Below are 11079 nucleotides of genomic sequence, written 5' to 3'. Positions count from 1 at the left end.
AACGGTTGCGTACAATGGATGAAATGATGTGGAGATTGTTGTATTAATATTAAATGTAAATGGAGGATTAGTTGTTAGTTAGAAAAGGTTAATTTGATGTCTGTTTTACTCCTTGTGTAAGTTATACTACTGCTCGAGATGATCACAGGCATTATTAGCCGCCATGTGCATGATGGGTTGCGTAATTCCAACTTCCAAGCACCCATGAAGCCATGCAGCAAATAATAATATTTTTTTACATAATTATCATTAAAATTTATAAAATATCAAAACTAATTTTCTTGTACTATGATACTGGTAACAATATATAGCTTTAAAAATATTATGACTAATTAATATGATATTTTGCTAACCTACATCTAGGATTAATTAAATGTAAGTAAAAGGATGACATTTTAAAAAGGATTTCAATGATTTTCAGTATTTCGAAAAATTCCCATAATAATAATTATGGCCGGAAATATCTGAACATCGGAAATATTTTGTTCCAAACTATGAGGAAAGCTACTGTTGGAGTCCCAATCGACTCCACGCGGCGAATAGAGTTTGGCCATCTGAATCCAGTCTCCCATCAGTGTCTAAGTGCACTAACTTTGGAAGGTAACCAAGTATTCCAGTCTTCCAAGTTCTTTCCCTCTCATGAGTTGCTTGCAGAACTAGGCGAGGTAAAGAATGGATAAGGATCACTAAATATCTCATTTGTTTGAATAGTAGATCTGAGAATATATATAAAAGATACTATGTTCCTTTATATGTAAGTGGAGCATATCATCTTTCCAGTTCTATGTAATTTTCGACCACAAGACTTGTTAGCAATAAATGTTGTCTTGCTGCATCTCATAAGATGGCAGAAGGATAGTTTGCTACGTGTTTAGTGCGCTGTTATTTCTTTTATTCCGTTTCATGTGCTGGACCCAAGGGCATGAAAAGGAACTTAATTGGATATAGTTCGATGGGATATGCCTGCATGCTAAGGGCATCATGCGCCGGCAAAATGGATTGGATACTCTTTGGACTAATCAGTGTTAGAAATCTAAGGGACTATTTGAACATTCTCATTCATCCCCATAGATCTCTTGTGGTCTTGTACCATGTTTGACCTTTGACCCAGCAATTCCAGTCCATGGACTTGACCCAAATGATCACAAGCTTCGGCGTTCCTCCGTGCCAGGCCATCTCCGTAACTCCAGGAAATGCCTATCTACGAAGCAACTGAACAAGTCAAGCCGCTAGAGATAAGGGTTGATAGCTAAGATAAGGAAAATGGCGAGAATAATGATATTAAAAATACGAAGTTATTTTTGACGTGATCGTCAACTTTTTCATGATGGGGAAAACTGATAGAAGTCCATCTCAGAATGGTCGTCATCGTCGCCGTCAGCATGATCGCCACGCCGCGCGAGCATCCACGGCGGATCCTATTCCTCCATGGCAAGGTGGATCAACGCCTATCACGAGAATTTCAAACGCGAATGAAACGAGGACACCCCGAGCTTACTTTAAATAGAATATATGTGGAGAAGAGGATGACACCTCTGCTAGAAGGCGTCATCACAGCCATAGATGCAATGCATGTCGTTGTTTTGATAGCGCCCCTTCCATTTATAGCGCTGTGAGCTTGCATGTAACTTGTCACAGTAGCCAAGCTAATGAAAACCACTAATCTAACTTTTAGTGCTAAGATAATCATTCCATTAAACGCAACCCTGCACCAAATTAGCAGCTCACGGGACCACTCGGGGCATCACAACCTCTCTCGTTTAGACACCTAAGTTAACACTAAGATGCTTTTTAATGGCGATAAGCCTTGGTCTACGGAGGGGGTTAGGACGATTAGATACTAAGTTTGGCGGGAGAATGAGACTTCTGAACCGTGGCTGCACTCGTGCGGTCACGTACGCCAAATATATCATCCCACGAATCATCACTTGCCATCTGTCCACGTCGAGCTGGAACAACTCAACACGTTAAAGTAGGAGTAACCCACCATGGGTTATTGAATATTTGAATTAATCCACGCCCACGTGCTAAATTTGAGGAAAGTGGAGGCGAAAGGGGAGGAATAAAGTAGAATAAGAGGGGGGGAGAATAAAAATGGAGGACGTGGAATAGCGCAGTCTTTATTTGGAGAACAAATTAGCCCTCTCACAGATTTTATTTACTGAAATAGACCGTCGCTCCAAATCTGAATAACTAAATAGTATAATTTAACGTAGTTGTTAGTGAAATATTAAATTTATTAATTTTTTCTTTCAACGTCTTATTTTTTATTCAGCAAAAGACTAGACAAAATTTATTCAGCATGTTACGTATTGACAACTATACTAAAAATATATATTTTTTAATTATTATATTTAAGGTATTATTTATTTTCGTAAATAAAATTTAGAAGAGGGTTAATTTGGTCGAAGCCCAAAGAGTCGACCTCCATCTTTTTGCTAACCAGTGGAAACACTCCAAATTTCAAGTTGAGTGTCGCGCTCAACTTCTGACCATCTAATGTGTATTAACTCCATCAATCATACGGTCAAGATCTCTCCGCCGGCGGAAATTATCCCTCCATCCGACGGGGTGGATTGTGTCCAGGACTACTCCAACGGCCAGGACGAAACCACAGGTATCAGTTTCGGCCATAGACATCCAGATGGACACGTGTCGGACAGCTGGCAAATGACGCTTATCGGTGGCGTCACATATAACTCGTTTCATCCTTCCCTTGCCATACGAGGGGACTCACGATAACCACGAACCCCATTTGTTAACTCCGTTATACCCTTCGTAAAATGACGCCTATGTCCCAAATGGCCTCCACTAGACGACAAACTCCGCCAACGATAAAACCACCCGCTGCCCCTCTATCCCAAAAATTTCAATTCCTCCTCTTCTCTCCCCCTCACCCTTCTCCTCCCACGTAGAACTCAAGAAGCCCAGGAAGCCAAACATGGTCATGCCTAACCCTGCCTCGCTTCCCCCCGGCTTTCGCTTCCACCCTACCGACGAGGAGCTAGTCCTCCACTACCTTCGCAACCGGACGGCGTCGAAGCCATGCCCGGTTTCGATCATTGCGGAGGTTGATATATACAAGTTCGACCCATGGGATCTCCCTGGTTAGTATGATCACAGCTAGTACGGCCTGGTTTACTCAATATTACCTTCATTTTTTTTCTTCTTCTTATAATCAGCGTGTATTTTGATCAGAAAAAGCGGTGTTTGGCGATCGGGAGTGGTACTTCTTCAGCCCTAGGGACAGGAAGTACCCGAACGGCGTGCGGCCGAACCGCGCGGCGGCGTCGGGGTATTGGAAGGCGACCGGGACGGACAAGCCGATCCAGATGAGCAAAGGGAATCACGAGAATATTGGAGTGAAGAAGGCGTTGGTGTTCTACAAGGGGAGGCCACCTAAGGGATTGAAGACTAATTGGATCATGCATGAGTACCGCCTTGCTGAAGCCCAGACTAGTAACAACTACAGGCCTATGAAGTTTAAGGACTCTTCCATGAGGGTGAGATGACTTTTCCAAAGTTTCCTTACACAGTAGTACTTGTTAGATATTTTTCTTTAATCTCTACCAATCTGCAAGAGTTTTTATTTTTATCTCTATCTTTTTTTAAAAAAAAAAAATGGAATATGGGTTTTGCAAGAAAAAGACGGCAGGTTTCAAGTTGATTAAAATGGCAAAGTTAAGTTGACCCACATCCTAATGTGAAAGGAAAATTCTGCACTAATGTCAGCACGATGGTGATGCGTGAGAAAAGAAATCTAGTGCAGTTAGCCTAACTTGTTACTAATCTTCTTTTCTTATTCTCTTTCCCAATTGCAGTTGGATGACTGGGTCCTTTGCAGAATCTACAAGAAGAGCAGCCATCTCCCATTAGTGGCGCCAACTATGGAACAGGATCGAGATGACTTGGTCTCCGACATCCACTCGTCGGGCTTCCGCGACGTCGTGCAGCAAAGCAGTGTCAGGCTGCAGAAATCGTCATCGATATCGGAGTTCCTCGAAGACTACTCATCTCTCTCGCATCTGTTTGACAATATGACTGAGATGCCAGCGCTCGAGCATGGATACATTTCTGCACAGCCGAGCCTAAACCAACTGTTTGTTGATGACAACAACAATAACAGCAGCAGTGGCAATAACAACTTAGTTCACCACCAAGTGACCCAAATGGGATCCTCTGCTCCAATAGCTCAACACCCTTCGAAACGCCAAAGAATTGCGGAGGATTATTCGGAGGATGGAAATGGTCTCTTACATCCTTCTAAGAACCAATTTGATGGGTTTCAGTTTCAACAGAGCTTGCTAAGCCAGCCCATCTACAGTCAGCAGATGCTGCTGAATCCTAACTTGGGGATGCACTGACTTTCACATTGAAATCATATTAAAAAAAAAAAGAAAAAGAAAAAGAAAAAGAAAATCAAAGATGAATCTTTATTTATGAGATGGACCCATTTTTTGTGTGGAGTTTTAATGCAGAAGGCTTCGTCAGAGACTGAGCACGAATATTTGATGGTGTCAAAGACTTTGTAAAATCCAAAAGATTGCTTGGAAGGTTGTTATATGAATTAGAGGAATAGGATTGTAGATCACATGTGGTTTGAAATTTTAATATTTGACTTTTGTCCTTCATATGATCAATTTCACAGTATATAATTGAACAATATAAGCATTGACAATCACCAATAGTATAGAGATAGACTGGGTTGGTGACTGTGATGTACAACAGGGTACAGTAGTAGTACCTGAGTGTTATGGCAATCCTTATCCAGAAGAAAAGAACTAAATTATAATGTGGGAATCATTGGAAGATAGGGATAGGCTCAGATCACCTGGAAGGAAGAATATATATATATATACTCCTAAGAAGTACCTGATATAATGGATAAGGGTTGCAATAAAATAAGCCAAAAGAAAATCACTTTATGTGCATAGTAGTCTTAAGCTTCATAGTGTTTTCAGATGAGGGTGCTGTAGAAGCCAAAGTGTGAAGTGAATTTAAGAATTGAGTGCCATAAAATTGATGCTGACAGTGATCTGAATGTAATATCCATTGCATATGAAAGCATATTTGAGTAACTGGTACAATGTGAATCCAGTTCTGTATCTGGATATATAGTCAAACATTGCATTTGAATTATATTTCATAATTTCATACATATACAACTAAAATTTCTACCCCGAGATCCAGATAGACAAAAACAAATTATGCAACTCCACAGGTATTCATTGTTCAGTAGTTGGATGTCATGTCATGACAAGCAAATGAGGGAGAATTCAACGCGAGGAACACGATCAATTCTTGGAACAGTTAGTGTAGAAGCAGATGATTAATACAGTGCAATCATGTTATTGTAAGTTTTAATAGGACATAGTCTAGAATCCTAGGAAATACTTCTAACATTTTAATGTGACATAGTCTGTCTAGTGTGATAATAATACAATAACAAGGGACTTATAGATTGACAAATTGTTTTGTTCGTTCTGGCTTATTTCCTTCAGCAAACCATGCTACAGTAGTTAACAACTCTCTTATAAGATAAATACCAGTTTACTGGTGTTAGATAGATATTGGTATATCACATTGGTAACTTCTTAATAGAATTAAATCAATCAGGAACTTGCATGGAAAGATATAGCAAGAAAAGGCGGTTCCGGAAAACACGGTTATCCTTTCGCTGCGCGAATAATCCCATAAGAATGGACAGCTCTGAAGAATAAACAAACTCCATTCATGGTAGGTTTAAGCATGTTCCATGCTGACCATAGATGTTTTTTCCATCATTCGAAGCAGAAACTTAGAATGTTTTGTTTACCCAAGACAAAGTAAACTTGTCCTTCTTCACACAATCTACACTTAAAAACAAATGAAACAGGACACTTTCCTTGCGAACAACGCAATTGCTTTGATATAATTAAGAAGCTAAAGAGCACAGACTATTTTTCTTCTACTACAATTGGTCCAACACATCATTATGCTAACTCTCAAGTTAGCATCAGTTGTTTGCAGTAAGGAAACATAGATTAAGAAATATAATTGTCATGTCTATGCATAGATTATGTTATCTTTACACCTAATCCTGACCTCAGACCAATAAAATTATCGCGTTCAGATTAGTACACTAATGTTTGCAGTCATCACAAAATTAAGCATTCCACCAAATGGGTAGGTTTTCTGGAGGTTGACTGACCATTCACAGGTAATAGCAAATCACTATCATCGTCTTAAAAAACAAATAAATGAAGTTAGAGAGAATTAAAAGAAAACAATGCAATTAGTGCGCGATAACTCTTAACTGTTGATGATTGTTCACAGCTGGGAGACAAATGAAGAACAAAGACGTAGAACATTGGTCTTCTTTATGAATAAGATACATTACTTCTGAGCTCATTAGAACTCTTAATGCATTATTTATGTTATCCTTTCAGCTCATTTGTCACCCCTGTTAAAATCTATATAGATACAAATTACTCCTACGGATTAACTTACAACTCCTATAAATTCTCTCTAAGTTATAGAGTAGCTATATAACACATATTATATCTGCAATGATCATAGATCAATTATGGAGCATAAGGTCAATACTATTTCTAATATAACGGCGTTCGACATTACGCACGTCGATGTGGTGAAAAATCAAGGTGATCTAAGATCCGAATCAAGCCAAAATTGAAGTACTTCAGCATCTCAGATTAATCTCCGAGATTAATCTCTTTGATTCCATCTGAAATTATTGACTCAATAGTAACCGTAGACTGTGAGAATAGATAGACATAATAGAAGACAAAAAGGGATGTAGGATTCCAGATCTCTCTCTCTCTCTCTTTCGTTTTTCTATATATTAATATTTTTCAAATATTATCCCTCAACCCATATTCCATGGTTGGAACTTTCGGCTTCAATTTTGATTAGTTTGGTTTTTAACATCTAGAGGAAATAATATTTAAGGCCAAATAGAATGGTTTTAAGCTACTCTAATATAAAATAAATGTCAAAACTACAAATCCTATTAGTTTTGACCTTAGGTTTTTTTTAATCTAAAATAATTATTAAGTCATCTTTGTTATTCTTATGAGAATAATGAGTTCTTTATTCAAAAATAAATATTCTTATATTCACTTGTATTATAAAATAATAGTGTAATAATAATTTAAAGTGATATAAAGTAAAGAAAAAAAAATTGATATAAAATATGCTGATGAGATAAATATCAACGGTAAATTAGTAATTAAGTAAATATGTGATATAAACTGTAATATTGATGAATAATATTTGTATCATAGAATAATATTATTATATTATAAAATAAAAAATTATATTTAAAATAAGAAAAAATCATTTCTGAAATTATTATAACTATTTAAAGACTGATGTAAAAGACCAATAGATATAAGTCCTCTTAGTTATTCTTATGAGAATAATGAGTTCTTTATTTTAGAAATAAATATTCTTATATTCATTTGTATTATAAAATAATAGTGTAATAATAATTTAAAGTGATATAAAGTGAAAAAAAAATTTGATATAAAATAGGTTGACAAGATAAATAACAACGATAAATTAGTAACTAAGTTAGTATATGATATAAAATGTAATATTGATGAATAGTGTTTATACGATAGAATAATATTATTATATTATAAAGTAAAAATTATATTTAAAATAAGAAAAAAATTCATTTCTGAAATTATTATAACCATTTAAAGACCGATGCAAAAGACCAGTTGATATAAATTTAAATTTATATCGGATAAAGCTCGAATACGAAATTGGATCCGAAAGGACTCGCTAAAATTGGTGTTGGGTTTCAGAGGTCAAATATATCGTCGCCGTTTTCTTAAACAAACGTATTGACGTAGTGCCGACTTCTAATAGAACGAAACCCACCTTAGCCTAAGACTTGAATTTGGGCCGTTTGGGCTGGCTCATATTGATCAGGCTCCTAAATTATTCGAGCCCAAATAGTTTATCCCTTTCTGATTGGATGTACGCGAATATTCCATGTAATATATAATGTTACATTTACGATTTTGCCACCATATCTCACCAACTCTCAACGTTTCATCCGAGGGCATTATGTGAAATTTATGAAAAATTCCCTACATTATGGACTTATTCTAGTTTGAAACAGGACCCCCATCAAAGAACTAGCTAATGGAAGGTACTGAGCAATTAATAAATCTGGTTGGTGTTAGGCACCACCTAAGCAATCACCTGACGTCTGAAAGCCATAGACTTTCTAGCAGGTGTTTTTTGTTTAGTAGAGGAATTAATTGTTGTTTGTTCCTAATTCCAAGCGGTTAAGAAAAAGTCACAACAACTTAGGTCACAAAAATGATTTAATAAGGAGTAGTTGGGGATTATCACGCTCTTCTGGTGCTAAAATGGATATAGAATAATACTGTTTCTCTTCTCTCAATTGTACGCGGGAGGGTCAGTTTTCAAAATACACCCTTATTTTATCTATTTTATAATTTAACCGCTTCTGGAGATTACTTTGGCCTAAAGTATCTTTACAAAATTCAAACTTTTTTTCAAAAATAATTTTCCTTAGAATATTTTAATAAACTTTTCTTATATAATTGCCTCTAAAGTTTCTAAAATATTTGAATAGTCACTATATTCATCAATATATTATAATTATCACCGAAATTATTTATATCTTTGGACATACAATTTAGTTTACTTACCGACATGTATAATTAAAAATTAGTAAAAAAACTAGCATATGTCAGCACTTGATGTTACAGGCCAGTGTAAATAATTAAGTTGCAATACCTATTATTTTAGCTTAGTATCTTATGTAAATAAACAAGTGAAACTATTTTATTTTCTCTGTAATTTTTCGTACTTTCTTTATCTAAATAAAATATAAATGTAGCTGATAAATATGGCAAAGTTAGGAGAAAATAAAAATAAAAAAAAATCCTAAAAAAACTAGAAAAATATATAAATTATTAGGGATTTTTTTTTTTGCTTCATTTCAGATAGCAAAGCACTAGTTTGATGACCTAACTAAAAACTCACCCCTCACGGAAACATCACAGGTGTTTTTGGTTTGGTAGAAGAATTAATTAATTGTTCTTCGTTCCTAATTCCAAGCATTAAATTACTTTTGACTCCTGTAATTTTCGTTTTACTAATCCACTCCTTGTATTTCTGACTAGGAAAAAAAATAATTTAATCATTTCGTAAATTATTGTATTTGCCAATAGGGGTGTTAATCGCAATATCATTAAGTAGGGTGTTTTTTTGAAACTTTCCATAATTTTTTATTGGCATCTGTGCCACCGTGAAAATTGTGGGAATTACTAAATTAGCCTCAGCGAACACGACAAGAGGAAGTGTCGAGGCTCGTGAGAGTTTCAGACCTCGATATCAGCGCACAATTCCTATTCGCTGTTCGCTTAAACACCTCACCTACTTCCAATTTCGGAACTGCTCCACTCTCCTTCCCCTCTCCCTGGCTTCGCTATAAATATACCAAACATCCCCGGATCACTTCGCAAAAACCATGGAATTCCCCCACCACCATCACCACCACCACCACAGCAGCGGCGACGACGAGGAGCGCCGCCCTCCTCCGCCGCCCTACGGCAGTGATGGCTACGGCCGGCCTGCGTACTCTTCTCCTGGTTACGCCCCTCCCAACTTCTCTGGGGTCCAGCATGTTGGCCATGAGAGGCATGGGGGAAGTGGGGGGCTTCCGAGGCAGCCCACCGTGAGGATCTTTTGCAGGGCTAACGATAATTATAGCCTCAGCGTTCGGGATGGGCAGGTTGTTCTTGCTACGAGCAATCCCAATGATGATTACCAGGTGAGGACTTTTTTCTTTTTCCTTCTTTTTTGATGTTGGTATTCGTCGATCGGTTGTGGCGAGAAGTGGGTTTGTGTCAAAATCTAATCTTTTCCATTTGGGACGTCGGATTTCTCGATGTTGGTTGACGATTCTGTTTTTTTTTTTTTCCCACTCTGGGTTTTGGCGTTTTGTCTTTGTTCTCTTGATTGGATTCCAACATCTTGTTATTTTTTCGGATCGATTGCAGCACTGGATCAAGGACATGAAATACAGCACAAAGGTGAAGGATGAAGAGGGTTACCCAGCCTTTTCTCTGATCAACAAGGTTACTGGCCAAGCTCTCAAGCACTCACTTGGACAATCCCATCCTGTAAGTTTCTGGTGATCGCTACAATGTACTCCTTTCAACATGAATCCCGTAACTTGCATGGCATCAAATAGTAGCTTCGATCTCACTTACTTATTGTGAAAAATGTATTAAAATCTTGTGTTAGGTCCGACTAGTTCCTTACAATCCAGACTACATGGATGAGTCAGTCCTGTGGACAGAGAGCAGGGATGTGGGTCATGGATTCCGCTGCATTAGGATGGTGAACAACATCTACTTGAACTTTGATGCATTCCATGGCGACAAAGACCACGGCGGCGTGCATGATGGAACTACTCTAGTGCTCTGGAAGTGGTGCGAAGGGGACAACCAGCGCTGGAAGATTGTTCCTTACTGTAAAACATCTATTCAATGTCATATTCTGCATTGGTTCCTCTTTCTCTTTCCAATATCTTATACAACGTTTCATGTTAATCTAATTGCAGGAAGAATGTGATGGAGATGCTGTCCTGTCTTCCAGAATGGTTTGCTTCTACTAGTAGTGTTCTACTTTGCAGAATAAGTTGCACATTTGAGGAGACAAATCTTTGCTCTCTTGCCTGAGAGATTCATCTATGTATCTCTGTGCTTAGTATGTGTGGTTGTTTTTTTGAGGACATATGCTGTTTAATTAATGTGGACTGTCTCTATCTATGATATTGCCATCTTATTCATCGACTTCTCTCTCCAAGTTGGTAGCAAATTAAGCCATGAGGAATCATTATCTGAATGGATTATGGATTATTTTGAAGTGATTCATGTGCACCATTTTCCCCATATACAATCTTCTCGCTGTATCCTGATGGTTTTTTTATATGCTCCTCGCTGTTCACAAGGAGATCTTTATTCATCCTTAGTCGATTACTTAATAACTATATGCCAAGACGGCAAGATGAGATAAGAACAAGAGGGC

The 11079-nt window shown here is 37.4% G+C and overlaps 2 protein-coding genes across 2 annotated transcripts; both read left to right on the top strand.

Annotated features, from left to right (window-relative positions):
- Positions 1-2867: 2867 nt before the first annotated feature.
- On the top strand, positions 2868-4631 carry LOC140764188 (NAC transcription factor 29-like). Its single transcript, XM_073102613.1, has 3 exons — positions 2868-3107; positions 3199-3503; positions 3822-4631. The coding sequence occupies exons 1-3, from the start codon at positions 2942-2944 to the stop codon at positions 4362-4364; spliced, it is 1014 nt and encodes a 337-aa protein (XP_072958714.1). The 5' UTR covers positions 2868-2941; the 3' UTR covers positions 4365-4631.
- A 4796-nt stretch (positions 4632-9427) lies between these two features.
- Positions 9428-10844, top strand: LOC140765291 (ricin B-like lectin R40G3). The gene is made up of 4 exons (XM_073104294.1): positions 9428-9817; positions 10047-10169; positions 10294-10522; positions 10613-10844. Coding segments are annotated over exons 1-4 (657 nt in total). The 5' UTR covers positions 9428-9514; the 3' UTR covers positions 10615-10844.
- Positions 10845-11079: the final 235 nt, after the last annotated feature.

The sequence above is a fragment of the Typha angustifolia genome, chromosome 8, assembly GCF_048772165.1.
Source record: "Typha angustifolia cultivar Huaian chromosome 8, ASM4877216v1, whole genome shotgun sequence".
In the NCBI taxonomy this organism is placed as follows: Eukaryota; Viridiplantae; Streptophyta; class Magnoliopsida; order Poales; family Typhaceae; genus Typha; species Typha angustifolia.
Note: the sequence above shows the minus strand (reverse complement) of the source record. Positions and strands in the feature narration are given on the sequence as shown.

Excerpts from the sequence above, each read along its gene's own strand:
- LOC140764188 (XM_073102613.1), top strand. The coding sequence starts at position 2,942 with ATGGTCATGCCTAACCCTGCCTCGCTTCCCCCCGGCTTTCGCTTCCAC. Across the intron at positions 3,108-3,198 it reads CGACCCATGGGATCTCCCTG|AAAAAGCGGTGTTTGGCGAT; the intron begins GTTAGTATGATC and ends TATTTTGATCAG. Across the intron at positions 3,504-3,821 it reads TTAAGGACTCTTCCATGAGG|TTGGATGACTGGGTCCTTTG; the intron begins GTGAGATGACTT and ends TCCCAATTGCAG.
- LOC140765291 (XM_073104294.1), top strand. The coding sequence starts at position 9,515 with ATGGAATTCCCCCACCACCATCACCACCACCACCACAGCAGCGGCGAC. Across the intron at positions 9,818-10,046 it reads ATCCCAATGATGATTACCAG|CACTGGATCAAGGACATGAA; the intron begins GTGAGGACTTTT and ends GATCGATTGCAG. Across the intron at positions 10,170-10,293 it reads CACTTGGACAATCCCATCCT|GTCCGACTAGTTCCTTACAA; the intron begins GTAAGTTTCTGG and ends ATCTTGTGTTAG.